A 15,156-nucleotide genomic window follows, 5' to 3' on the forward strand; every position below is an offset into this window, starting at 1 on the left:
ATAATGGACTTATATATCTTGGTATGTCTGCTGCATCTCTTCTACTCTGTTTGCACTGTAAATTATAGTTCCATATCAAGTATTTTAATATTAGGAATAAGACTGGAAAGTACCAGGTTTATTTCAATATTTAATTAATTTTGATAACATTTGTAATAGAAATTGGCAGTTGAAAATTTGTCTGGCAGCCTTATACAACCTGCTCTTCCATTGTATTGATACATACATTTGTAAACATTTGGAGATTTTATGTTCAGCTAGTGTGTAGTGCTGGAGACCAGTTTCAGCGTGACAACGGCATAAAATAAAGTGATCGTGCACCAAACTTTAATAAGATCTAACAATAAATGCTGTGATGTGCCTCATATTGCCAACAACTGTGTGAAGTTAGCCATGCATGTATGCAAAAGAAAGTGATATTATTGTGCTATTTTAAAGTGTGTCAAACAAATTTTGATGAGGCTAGTGATTATTTTCTGCAATGGAACTACACTTTTTGTGAGAGTGCATGTGCAGTTAAGCTGGGGCAGTCAGTGTACTCACTTCTTATCTTCTTTGATTGCTGACTGCATCTGACCCTCTAAGCCTTCTGTTACGATAGCATCGAAGAGAAGGGACTGCAGTAATGTCTTGTCACCTGAAAAGATTTATTGAGAGGTTGATGAAATGCGGTATGGATGCTCCTCAAGAATAAATGACCAATATTAAGGTATAGGACAATTTAGAATTTGAAAATGGTTTATTTTATTTATATGAAATGGAAGTTGAACAAACATGTGTACAAATATAAATCATCAAGGATAGAAAACGAGGAAGAACACAATGGCAGACTCATGTGGGTAGAGAGAGAGCAATGAAAGAGAGGCCAGGACAAACATGGAAATACAAAAAAGATATCTTAACAGACTGTCATCATCTGGCAACCCTCACAGACATTATAATTATTTATCATACAAAGGGTGTATTTTATTTGATTTATTTGATTTATTGTTCAACAGGCATTTCTGTCACTTACTGAACATTTCCATTTTTTATTTCTAATGTTATAAATAATATAGAATACAAATTAAAATATGAAACCTAATACTATCATACGAACTATGGGCAGTGGTGTGTGTTTCAACTTAATATTTTAATTTCTCCTAAAATATACATTGTTAATATAAATTAATCTAAGGACTAAAATTATTTATGGTACACAAGTATGGTAGGCCCTACTCTATTTAATTTATGCCTTCACTCTGTGTGAGCTTCCTTCTGACTGACCCTAAGAAGACAGTCTCCTCATCAAATATGTTCAAGTTTGGCATTTTATTCATTGACTGTCGTATGTTGTTTAAAGGTGAATTAATGTGGTGATTTGCATTTGAACTTTTCATAAAGAAAGTTATGTTAAAGTTAAATTAAACATTTGATGATAGTATTAGCTTCTAAGTCTGGCTATGGAATAGAGTAGACCATATAGCTAGCGATTCAATTCCGAGTGTTGGGCGAGAGTAAATAACTGGTATCTCTAAATGGGCCAACAGCTTCAGGAGGAGGAGGCCTTTTAGTCGGGTGCTGGTTCCACAGTGGAGGAACTGCCAGTGAAATCCTGCAGGCAGCATCTGTTCTCCAGGTTATGGGTAGCCTCACTGAAACCTGGCAGTTACAGTAGGTATAAAATGACTTTAGGTATGGTGAGCTAACTGCAATAATAACCTATATGAAGCGTCAAAGTGGATCAGGACAAAGAGCTAAAGAGTACCCCAGAAGCGATGACAATCCCGTGTGTCTTCTGGGAGGTGTGAGATGAGGATGGAGACCAATGATCCAGTACCCAGCCCAGGTGTTCCCCAGATAATGGTGATAGAAGAAGTTTCAAGAAATAATACCATATTTCTCCTAATGCAAGACAACCCTGAATGCAATACCACTCTTTCCTTAAAAAATTCAGCCAGGCTTAAAAATTGTCTTCACCCCAATGCCGAACATTGGCTTTAGTTATGCCATATTTTCTTGTGGCTGCACAATTATTATTTATTTCTGTGAGTTTAATAACCATTAACTTAGTATTGGCATCCTAATATCAAAGAGAAGCCACTGAAAATTTGTCAGCAATACTTGTTTCACATGTCTCTACAACACGACAATCCATCAAAAAATTTCCCTACTGTCTATAAAACTGTTACTTTTACTAAGCATCAGGTACAACCAGCTGTTACATGTCTCACTCATTGGCTTCACCCGACTTCAGTGGTTAGTGATGTATATATAATAAAAATGCGGACGTTGAATGTCCACAAGCTTATTGCGCCGTGGTATGGCCACTCTGTCCTTGCATTTTTTGCGCACATACTGCTCAATTTCATCTTTGACTTGTTTAAACCGTCCTTGTTGTAGGCCACTAATGCATTTTGTGAGCTATCTTTGTCTTCATGCTCACATGGAACATTGGCTTTAGTTATGCCATTTCTTCTTGTGGCTGCACAATTATTCTTCATTTCCATGTGTTAAATAACCATTAACTTAAAATTGGAATCATAATATCGATGAGAACCCATTGAAAATTTACCAGCAATACCTTTTCTACGTGTCTTTACAATACGATGATCCATCAAGAAAATATTCTTGTTGTCTATAAAATGTTGTAATTTTTCTAAGTGTCAGGTAGCTGGTTCCCTCCGAAGTTTCTCTCAGGATAGCTGACGCTCGAATGAGTCTCATCCGGTCAAGCGAATGATTAGAGGTCTTGGGGCCAAAACGACCTCAACCTATTCTCAAACTTTAAATGGGTGAGATCTCCGGCTTGCTTAAAACATTTTTGAAGCCGCGAGAGATTTATTTCTTGGATCAGAGTGCAAAGTGGGCCACTTTTGGTAAGCAGAACTGGCGCTGTGGGGTGAACCAAATGCAGAGTTAAGGCGTTCAAATAGATGCTCATGGGAAACCATGAAAGGCGTTGGTTGCTTAAGACAGCAGGACGGTGGCCATGGAAGTCGGAATCTGCTAAGGAGTGTGTAACAACTCACCTGTGTAACAACTGTGTGTAACAACTAGCCGTGAAAATGGATGGCGCTGAAGCGTCTTGCCTATACTCCGCCGTCAGCTCGGCAATGAGGGGTGCACGGTTTTGCTTCAGCGGCCTGCCCCGTGAAGCCCTGATGAGTAGGAGGGTCGCGGCAGTGAGCGCAGTAGGATCTAGGCATGAGCCTGCCTGGAGCCGCCGTTGGTGCAGATCTTGGCAGTAGTAGCAAATACTCCAGCGAGGCCCTGGAGGACTGACATGGAGAAGGGTTTCGTGTGAACAGCCATTGCACATGAGTCAGTCGATCCTAAGTCCTAGGAGAAATCCGATGTCTAAGGGGTCCGAGACTACAGTGTTAGAACCCTAGGGGCGAAAGGGAATCCGGTTCCTATTCCGGAACCCGGCAGTGGAACCGTAACAAGTCGGGCCCCTCGAATGAGTAGCTCGTCAGGGTAACCCAAAAGGACACGGAGACGCCGTCGGGAGATCGGGGAAGCGTTTTCTTTTCTGTATGAGCGTTCGAGTTTCCTGGAACGGGAGGACGGTGGGAGATAGGATTTGGAACGCAAAGAGCACCGCAGTTGCGGCGGTGTCCCGGTCTTTCCCTCGGACCTTGAAAATCCGGGAGAGGGCCACGTGGAGGTGTTGTGCCGGCTCGTACCCATATCCACAGCAGGTCTCCAAGGTGAAGAGCCTGTAGTCGATAGTCTAATGTAGGTAAGGGAAGTCGGCAAATTAGATCCGTAACTTCAGGATAAGGATTGGCTCTGAGGATCGGAGCGTGTCGGGTTTGGTAGGGAAGTGGGTCTGCGCTAGGTACTGTTAATGCATTATAACTCTGCCACTGAGTAGCTATGGCCTTGCTAAGAATTCAAAGACTTGCATGTTTTGATGCCATTCTGAGGATTTGAGAAAAGGTTTTGCAGAGGCTTATGGACAGTCATATTGATGAATGCTTTTCTGCAAATTTCAACATGATTTGAACTGGAGAGTACAAAATATTTAAAACTTGCTTTCCTTTCCACAGATTCTTCTTTTTTCCCATACATTTAACTTTAGGATGTTCCATAAGATGTCATAGATGAACAAGACTGATCATCTGATCATTTTAAGACCATTTGGAACAACAATTATACGCCTTGCACTCACATATGGGAGTAATAATTCCCTTCACCTTAATTTGTCTTCCAGAACTATCAATGTATGCTTCTTTCTTCAAAATTCTTTCCTTCCATACATTACACTTCCAGATTTCAGGCATCAGTTTTCTCTTCTTAACTCTCCCAAGTTCTGGCTTGTGATGTTCTGTTATGTCGAGTGTACTCATCCTGGTATTAGAATTATTTCTCAGCATTTTTTTTTCACAGAATACACACAGTTTAAAGAATTAACACTGGTCTTCACTCAACAAATAATTAATGTGTGTCAATATTATCTGGCACTTTAAGAAACAATGCCCGATGATCCATCAAGAAAATATTCCCATTGTCTATAAAAACTGTTAATTTTACTAAGCGTCATGTACAGTAGATGCGTTATAACTCTGCCACTGAGTAGCTATGGCCTTGCTAAGAATTCAAAGGCTTGAATGTTTTGATGCCATTCTGAGATTTGAGAAAAGTTTTTGTAGAGGCTTATGACAGTCATATTGATTCCTTCAAAATTCTTTTCTTCTGTACATTACACTTCCAGATTTCAGGAATCAGTTTTCTCCCCTTACCTCTCCCTGTTTTGGCTTGTGATGTTCTGTTATGTCGAGAGTATTCATCCTGGTATTAGAAATATTTCTCAGCAGTATGGCAAGACATTGTTATTAAAAAAACATTCACCTGAAGTCAGCACTGCTCTGATTGGTATTGGAAGGCACTAACCACTGTAGTTAATTCTTTTCACCCCTGGTTCTGTAGTAACAGCTACCAGTTCTTCCCATTTCTACCATGGCAGTAAATTCCTTAAATCACCAATTGATGTGGCTACACTTAAAACACTGGTAACACTAATAAACTAGACTTGTCCGGAAAGGGCACTTGCTTCTCTTTAATCTTTCAAAAGTCATGCAAGAATTACTCCACCATTAGTTGTGCATTGAAGAAATGTACAGGTTCAAGAAAGAGTCATAATTTTATCCTATAGCTCATAATATTTAGCAGAAAACACTACAGTGTCCTTTTACACGTTTGATGATCAATTTTAAAGCAAATGCAAAATATTCTTACGTGATTTTTTTTAAAATTTTTTTTTTTTTGCTAGGGGCTTTACGTCGCGCCGACACAGATAGGTCTTATGGCGACGATGGGATAGGAAAGGCCTAGGAGTTGGAAGGAAGCAGCCGTGGCCTTAATTAAGGTACAGCCCCAGCATTTGCCTGGTGTGAAAATGGGAAACCACGGAAAACCATTTTCAGGGCTGCCGATAGTGGGATTCGAACCTACTATCTCCCGGATGCAAGCTCACAGCCGCGCGCCTCTACGCGCACGGCCAACTCGCCCGGTATGTGATTTATTGAAATGAAAAAATAACAGTAAGTTATACTAATAAGGGACAAGAACCAATCATTAGAATGTGTAGAAATGCACCATAAAAGTCAAAATAATAATGATGAAAGTGAGCCTAAGTTAAGAACAGAAAACCAAGAGGTCATTTGCACCAATAATGGTAAGAAAAATTAAACTATAAAACAATTTGTATAATTGAAAAAAATAGGGAGCAAATATTCTGGAAGTTTGTTCTAAAGTAACTGAAAATTATGTACACTTGCTGAACTTTGTGTCCAAAATTTAACAATACAATTTTTGCACCTAAGAAAACTGCAAAAATGTCCACAATGTAGTCACTGATTCAGTCATGTTTTAATTATACCCTTTCCTCTATATGGAACCTAAGATCATGCCATGTATGAAAGTATTTCATTTCATTCATTTAAATTCTCATCTTCTAAAGAATCCTCTACTGTATATACAACACCCAGTATGTCACTCGTTCTGTATACAGGAACCTTCAGCATGATGTTCACGACACTCTTGAAGATCTGTTCTGTTTGCAGGTTCAAAAAGCTGAGCACCCACTTCCTTGGTGTGCGTTTTTAGTGCACGTGGTTCATTTTCAATTCCAACAAGTTGCTTTTTGTCTTCAGCTGTCATGGAATGTAGGTAACAAGTGTTGCATCTTCCAGCAATACATGCAGTGTTTGTGAGACAAATTTTTCAGAAATCCCCTTCTGGTTCGTGTCATCATTTCTATTTGCCAGGAAAATTATATTGGCATTTGTTACTCTAGTACTTATGAGGGCAAAGAAGAGTGATAGAAAACATCTCATACCAAGCATAAATCCCCTTCCACCCCTGTTTATGTCAAAAATCGAAGTGATAACAAATTCACTACAGAACTGTTTGCTTTTTAAAGGGTTGTCACTCAATTCTATAACATCATCTTCATGCTCTTCCGACAAACCTCAAACATCTCATTCATCTGGAATTTTTTCAAGTAAGTTTCTTATCCGTTCTTTCTCTCGTAAATCCACCATGCTACAAAAAATATAACAAAAATGCCATTATGATATGATTTATGAGAGAAAACCTTTGAATAAGGCTAGTACATGCTCAGGTCAGTTATGCATGAGATTCAAAGAAATATTCAGTAAAGAAAAACAAATCCTTATTAGCTGCTCATTGTTATCACGTGATCATAAAAGCTGCAATGACCGATAGGTATATTTTCTTAAAATTGATCCAACTATGTATAAAATGTTACTTACTAATGGCCTTTGGCAGTAAATCACAATTGTAAACGTGTAATAAACAAAATAAAACCACACATGCAGAAAATAGAGAACCACACTTATTAATCGCTCACGGAGGGTACATCCAGCCTCAGACAATGGTCTCAGAAATGTCCCTTCCCTGCCACAGCCGATAAACGGCGATGGTGAATTCCACACAGGGTGAGAAGGAAGGTATAAGGGTGGATAGCATCGCCAGTTGAAGATAACAAAGTCTATCATGCCAAGTATAACAGGCCTGGAGGAAATTTCCGTCTGTGACTAATTGAGGGCTAATTCTCACTGATTCAATTATCTTGTTATGTGGTGGTAATGACTGTTGTATAAGGGGGAAAAACAATGGGGTTATTAATACTGTAATCAATGTCATTCATTTAATGGAATTTTATCCCACAGGAATTCTTTCACATATCAGTAAATCTACCAAGATGAGGCTGTCATATATGAGCACCTCCAATTACCACTCGGCCAGTGCTCTACTGTCTGAGCCACTCAGCCCAGCAATGGGGTACTGACCTCTTCTAACATTAATCAGAAGAGGAAGAGTTCCAAACTGTCGAAGAATGAGGATATCATGTGTTGGACAAGAAGGGTCATCAATTAGGCAAGATCAAATCTGTAAGTCTCACAAACCTAATGTTATGGCAATCGCTACCGATCTGCATTTAGGGCAGTCGCCCAGGTGGCAGATCTCCTAACTGTTGTTTTCCTAGCCTTTTCTTAAATGATTGCAAAGAAATTGGAAATTTATTGAACATCCCCCTTGGTAAGTTATTCCAATCCCTAACTCCCCTTCCTACAAACAAATATTTGCCACAATTTGTCCTCTTGAAATTCAACTTTATCTTCATATTGTGATCTTTCCTACTTTTAAAAACACCACTCAAACTTATTTGTATACTGATGTCATTCCACGCCATCTCTTCACTGACAGCTTAGAACATACCGCTTAGTTGAGCAGCCTCGTCTGCTTTCTCCCAAGTCTTCCCAGCCCAAACTTTGCAACATTTTTGTAACGCTACTCTTTTGTCGGAAATCACCCACAACAAATCAAGCTGCTTTTCTTTGGATTTTTTCCAGTTCTTGAATCAAGTAATCCTGGTGAGGGTCCCATACACTGGAACCATACTCTATTTGGGGTCTTACCAGAGACTTACATGCCCTCTCCTTTACATCCTTACTGCAACCCCTAAACACCTTCATAACCATATGCAGAGATCTGTGCCCTTTATTTACAATCCCATTTATGTGATTACCCCAATGAAGTTCTTTCTTTATATTAACACCTAGGTACTTACAATGATCCCCATAAGGAACTTTCACTCCATCAATGCAGTAATTGAAGCTGAGAGGACTTTTCCTACTTGTGAAACTCACAATGTGACTTTTAACCCCGGTTATCATCATCCCATTGCCTATTGTCATCTCACAACATTATCAAGGTCATTTTGCAGTCTCACAATCTTGTAACTTATTTATTACTCTATGCAGAAAAGCATCATTTGCAAAAAGTCTTATCTCTGATTCCACTTCTTTACTCATATCATTTAAAAAAGAAGATAGACTGCATAGTTCTTCACAGAACATCTTATTCATAATATATTTACAGTTCCGTGCAAGTTAATGGGAACAAAATTTCCCTTTTGTTTTCCGTGAATGGTTGGTGACAGTGTTCTACACAGTGCTTATTCTTAGATCCGACTTTTGAGGGATTTTGATGTTATCTTGTATTATAATTATATTTGTATCATAATTTCATCCAAGAAGCACAGTGCAAATTGTAATATCACAAATTCATTTACAACACAAAGAGGAAGTTCCTAAATTTTGTATCAGTGTAGGCATTCAAAATCAAATTATTCAGGGGCACAAACAAACTGGTTCAATTTCACCCAGGAAAAAAATGGAAACTGTGGTGGGAGGCAATGAAAAATTAAAAAGAAGCCTTCTCCAACTGATGACCACTTTCTCCTCAGAGGAAGCAAATTTTACCCCAGGCTCAGTGTTGAGGACTTGGCACACAAAGTGGCAAGAAATTGATATGTTTCTAATTTTTGACATAGACTTTTAGCAGTTGGAAGCAAACCCTCCAAACCTCCAAATTTTCTAACACGAGAAGTGTGTATGCCTTTTGTGGGCAGGATTGGGCTATTGAACACTGGAAGGAAGTTCTTTTCTCTGATGAAAGAAATTGTGATGTTCTAGGGCGGAAGGTTCAATATGTATGCCGAGCAAAGAATAAGTGAGGAAATTCAGCACATTTACAAAAAAATCTTAAAACACCCAATGAAGAAGATGTTCTGGGAAAGTTTCACACATGAAGGTCTGGGACCCTTGGTGACAATCGACTGTATGATGTAAGGTGACCAGTATATCAAAATACGTTGTAAGGTGCAGAAAATGTTTCCAGATTGTATCAGAATTTTTCAACAAGACTCGGCTCCTTGCCACACTTCAAAGAGAGAAGAAATTCTTCTGTGACAACAGTATTCATGTGCCAGAGTGGTCAGGGAATTCTCTTGAGATTACTCTGACAGAAAATACAAGGGCTATTTGCAAAAGGAGATTCATAAAACTTGACTGTTCCACAAAAATTCACATGATAGATAATCTATTTGGAGTGTAGTCTGAGGAACTTAAAAATATGTGCTCAAAGCTTGTGGTATCTATGCCAAATTGTGTAATGCAACTTATAAACCAGAAAGGAAGACATAATAGATGCTCTGAAAACTGTAAAAGTAGTTAGTGGGATGTAAAGCCAATAATATTATTAACATAATAAATGTTAAGGAATAAGGAATTGCCATGTTCCAATCAATTTGCATGGAAATGAATTTCACACAAACAGGGTTTACTTGTAATGCACAAGGCTACAAAACTTGACTCTCACTTAATTTTTCCCTTTGTAAATTCTTTGATGTTTCCTTAGAATATCAATAAGGTTAATTACAATTGATCTTTGGAAATGTCACTTACAGAAATAAGAATCCTTTTCCATTTTCTTCATGTGTCCTGAATCCTTCTGCTGTGGTGATCTTGGTCTCATAGACATCCACTTCCAACCAGGCTTGTGTGTTCTCCCCAAGAAGTGCAAGACTTGCTCTTCAGGGGTTTTGAAACGATTTTCGGAGGCATAATTGTACTCACAATACACCCTGCAACACAAAGAAATACAGTATACTATTAGTATAAATCAGATTTTATTAAAATGCACATTATTTTGTAAAAGAATACATCATTTCAAAATACCTTAATGGATATTGATCACATTAAAGTCTCTACCAAAACATTTCACAAAGGTTCTGTAGATTTTAATATTTTACTTATCACTGTTTTTTATATAGTGTTATAGAAGTAAACTACAGACCAGGAGGCCTTAAGTTTCATTCCTGGTTCACACAGAATTTACATTCCTTGGTTTGAAGTTGTCAGCCTCACAAAGGCAATTGAGTACCTGCCTGATGCTGTGGCATACGAAGGAGCAGTATTTTAGTGCCACATGAAAATTAATAGAAAAAAGTATAATAAAAAAATTATCAGAGTAACCAGTTTCATGGTATTATTAGTTAAGTGCAAACTTCCAGGTTTATGGTTGCAAACTTTATCCAGATGACATTAAGTCCTTAAATGTGAGAAATCATTGTCATGGGCATATGAAAGAACTACTTTTTCAGGCAATATTCTGGTTCTTTGGAATCTCTTAAGATCTTTGTTTGTTGATGGGTCATTAAACACTCCTGCACTCTTATGTACATCTAAATTTTAAGTAAAACAGAGTCCATCAATTTCTTCAACATGTCTGCTGAACATTGTCAAAATGTTCTTAACCCTATCATGTCCCTAGGGACAAAATATTGTGTGTGTCATGCATTAAAAAAATGCAAAAAAAAAAAAAACAAGTACTCTCTAATGACGTGTAACTATACTTACCAGTCAGGATGAACTCTCCAGTTAGTTCCCTTGAAATATTCTGTGACTGTGAAATAGAAAAGATAGAAATGAATGTATTTGCTAAAAGTAACAACAATGATGGACTACAGTAAACTTTCAAGTAAGTAATCCATGATTAGCAAGTCAGTAATGGAAAGAAAAGTGACACCTCTGTCTAATATTATGACTCCCATCAAATTGTAAGCATGGTTAAATGTTAAGGTAAGGAAGTGCATCTGTAGCATGAGATTAGCTTTTAAGAACCCTACCACATTCCGTAAAGGAGGCAACTGCATGTTGTTATGATGATAAAATACCTCAACCTGAGCGTCATTACACCTGATGTTATGGGCATTTTATATCTACTGCCTAGCTTTCTTTAGGCTGTCCCTTACATGGGAACAGATGCCTTTTGCAACTGGCCTAAACATGGAGTACAGATGCTGCCCAGTGGATTTCAAGGGCATTTTCCCCATTGAAGAACCACTACACTTAGGCAACCATCCTCTCTTAACACAAATCATAAGTGGGAAAGAAAGATGTCCAATCTTTTGAGAAATAATTAGGGGATGGACATGAAGGGTCTGATAATGGAAGATCTCTTAAGCCTTACAAACTTAATATTGTTAGGAAAGCAACAGGAAACTACCTCACTCCTCATTTCGATAGCAGGCCTCTTCAGTGATGCCTAGGCCATCTATGACAGCTGATGGCAGAGCTGTTGAGGATCCCACCAGCGGAATCGCTGACGGACTGAACATACATACATTTTGAATTGTGATTCGTTTCCTGGGAAAATATAGGTATAAAACTGAAATGCAATTTTTAAACTCCCTTTTAAAACTTGTAAATTCTATTACACTTCTGCTAAGCCTTCATGAAACACAGGTTGCAGATCCAATGTAGCTCAGCGTGTTTTACAAGGTTGCCAAGACTATCTTTACAAGACCAGGCCAGCGAAAAGACCGTTGGTCTGGATTGATGAGGTCCGGTTAGTAACCGTTGTGCTTCAGGGGAGGGGATGGGGAAGCAAAGAGAGTCTGAGGGGCGTAAGCTCCCAGGTTAACAAGCCTCTAGCATCCCCTCTGTAGTCTTGCTGAATTGTGACAAAAATAAGGTTATGGATACATGTCACGACAATTTCAAATTATGCGGTTTTTAATTTTCAACGAGGGTGGCGGCCTTGTGGGCACACATGATGCAGGATCTGTTGCAGGCAACAGAAAATAGTCTTTGTGACAGCTAACCCGACTGACCAAAGCCGGCGAATAGAAACAAATTAAAGGTTCACAAATCTGAGATTTATAGTGCCACCGTTTTCATTCTTCTATATAAGTAAGAATACTGCTACGGCCAGCTTGGTGTGTCCTTGGCAAGCAGAAAGGACGGATCTCTCCTCTACCATACTCCGGTATTGTTTCACGTCTTTTTTATTATATTTTTCGTCCGGTGAACTCAACACGATACTGCCAAATTACAACTGAAAATCCTTGAGGACATATTTCCACATAAATTACTAATTCCCTTGTTCCTATTTTGAAGTTTTGTACTTCTAGAAACATCATCTCTAACAGTCCTTTTATTATGAAACCAATGCATGATATATACTAAGCATTATTGCCAATTAGCCCAGCTGTAGAAATTTAAGATATAGGAACAATGTAATTTGTCAATTTTATTATTTTTCAGATCAAATATGAGAAAAATACACATATATCAACTTAGAAATACTGCGATGCATCTGATACGAGTACAGAAATCAGTATCAACGCAGCCTTTTTAGCAATCCACTTTGGGCAGCGACCAACAACCATTTTCTTCAGACCTATGCACTGCAATATTGGGAGCATCTTCAAAATTCAACAAGCTGCCGGGAGCAATCACCAAGTTGGAGAAGAGTGGCACGCCCCTGGTGGAGTCATTTAGGATTGTGGAATAAGTTAGGGGAAGTTTTGACCAGACCTCTGGGAAGACAGCCGCTGTCAGCGAAATAAAACCAGATGAAGTACTTCATTGAAGTTTTGTCTAATCACTTCATGTGATGTTGAGAGATCTTTCTCTCAGTACAAAAACATTATACATGAGAGGAGAACAAGACTGTTACCGGAAAACATTAAAACATTGCTTGTAAATTACTTTTATAGTAACTGAGTGTGTTATTAAAGTGTAAGTAATTTTTCATGCCTGTTTTGTTGCCTATTTTACACATTACTGCCTATTTAAATGCCTATTTTGCCTGCCTATTTCAACTGTTTTTAGTGCCTATAATTCTCGTCTCTACTCATGACTTACGGCATGGTTTCCTTGAAAGATTCACATATACAGAATTTAAAAATAAAAAAACAAAGCAAGCTTATTGTTTTACGTGACTATTGATATTGTGATCATAACTATGGGACCTCCGGTTTTACATGAAGTCTGAAAAAAAAAAAAGAGAAACATAACTTTCCATTTAAAAATTTCACATACATTGGCTCAGATTCTAACTGCAGCTCCACTGGTTAGAAGCTAGTGACGATGCCACTTGGCCTCCCATATGCAGAATTCAAAAGATTGAAAACTTATTCTGAATAAATGTTGATCTGGTTTCTCCATAACAGAGGTTGCCTGGACTAACAAAGTTGACAACAAAATTGGTTAAGAAAGAAAAAAAAAAACAAAAAATTATAGTGCAGTTACAACTAAAATTCACAAGATTAAAATGGCATTCATTTAGATGAAACAGTGGTACTGAAATGAAATGTAGACTGAGAATGTGGAAAGCCAGCAGAAAGCTACAATGCCAGCGAGAGGTGACAAGGTGGATGGAGCCAGCAGTGAGCAAAACAATACCCCTGGCAAATTGTTGAGGTATGTGATAAGGAAGCTCCTTTAGAAGATGCTGGAAGTGGCCAACAATGGAATGGTTCCCGGAATGATCTGGAAGCAGAAACTGTGAGGCACTTTCTTGAGAACCTTACGTGGGCCTATATAAAGAGCAAAGCTGGAGGAGAGTCAGTGAGTCCTAGGTGATGGTTATGATCCAGTGTATTTGCAAGGGGTAAGGCGGTCTTGATTTTGTGAAGTGAACTGCCCTGGGAATGACACCATGACGCATGTAAACTTGTAAATACAGTAACTGTAAATAGTAGTTGAATAAATTTAGTCAATAGTAAAACACGCTACCTCTCTGATTAGTCGTTGTAGTTTCAAGGATCCTGACATCCTGTCACAATACTAACAAAATAATTTTTAAATTAAATTTCATTTGTAGACTCAAATGTCAATGAATTGTATATTAGAACCATTCACAGGATATCGACATGCTTCATTAATCAAAGTGTGTCTCAGGTTGAACCTTTTACAGAAATTGACAAATCATTGAACCCATGATTTCAACAGATGTCAATTTCATGAAAAAAAAAAAGAGTAGTCTAAAGTAGTGTCAATAGCAATTTTAGCTTCAGTGAGAAAAGTAAGAAATATAGTTTCTACATGGGAACATAATGTTTTTGATTAAAAATTACTTCATATACCACCTTACCTATTACTTCTTTATAGTGCTGCCTTGAGTTTGGGGAGTTTCTTGTAATTACACATTCTATAGTAGTGCTTTTTGAGGATCCAGTTAATCTCCAGTTTGATGATTTAAAGAAAACAACAGTAGAACTTGCTTTCTGAATTTACCTAAACAGAAGTGATCCCCATCTGTTCTACCATGTTTCTTTCAGAATGACTGATCGATCATGACCTTTTCTTTCTGCTTATTTCTCTTAAGTTACCATATATGGTGCCCTCTTCAATACATTCATAAAAAAAGTAAATAAATGGCCACTTACCATTAATGGGCTTCAGTTTTATCTCTTGTTGCCCTGTTACCTCCTCCATACCATAGCCTTCAGGTATTGCAAGACCCAATGAGAATGGTGTGCCCTCAATTGCATTATAAAAATACTTGTGCCGCCTGGTTGTTACACGTTTCTGAAATGTAAAGATATATTTAATGTAGAAGTTTCTAAGGAAGAGATAATTAATTAGCAATGGTATTCCTGCATATAAATTTTGCATCATATATGATTACTATTCATATTAAACTCTATAAAATGAGAGAAAAGGTATCACTTTCCACTATCTCAAACACATCAAGCTATTTGAGCAGAATCATGTATCTTTCTAGCTTCAGTTTAATGTTTGAGAATGGGAATTAATAAACAAAGCAAGGCTATTATATTGATGAATATGAGTAGGACCTAAAGAAATCCATGGACTACAAACATATGGACTAATGATTTGTTTTTGCTAATGGTTTAATGTTCCACTAACATATTGAAGACTTTCAACAATGGAAGGATGGGAAAGGGCTAGGATTGGCAAGACAGAGGCCATGGTCTTAATTAAAGTACAGCCTCAGCATCTGAGTGGTGTGAAAATGGGAAACCAAGAAAAACATCTTCAGGGCTGC

The 15,156-nt window shown here is 38.0% G+C and overlaps 1 protein-coding gene across 1 annotated transcript in view; it reads right to left on the reverse strand.

Annotated features, from left to right (window-relative positions):
- Positions 1 to 15,156, reverse strand: part of stol (stolid) — a 1,115,479-nt gene that overhangs the window by 171,084 nt on the left and 929,239 nt on the right. The window contains exons 16-19 of the mRNA XM_067146569.2: positions 14,534 to 14,675; positions 10,716 to 10,761; positions 9,762 to 9,940; positions 544 to 637 (exon numbers count right to left, since the gene is read on the reverse strand). Coding sequence (XP_067002670.2) covers positions 544 to 637; positions 9,762 to 9,940; positions 10,716 to 10,761; positions 14,534 to 14,675 — 461 coding nt within the window. The remainder of the gene's footprint in view (positions 1 to 543; positions 638 to 9,761; positions 9,941 to 10,715; positions 10,762 to 14,533; positions 14,676 to 15,156) is intronic.

This window comes from Anabrus simplex, chromosome 4, assembly GCF_040414725.1.
Source record: "Anabrus simplex isolate iqAnaSimp1 chromosome 4, ASM4041472v1, whole genome shotgun sequence".
NCBI classification, from domain to species: domain Eukaryota; kingdom Metazoa; phylum Arthropoda; class Insecta; order Orthoptera; family Tettigoniidae; genus Anabrus; species Anabrus simplex.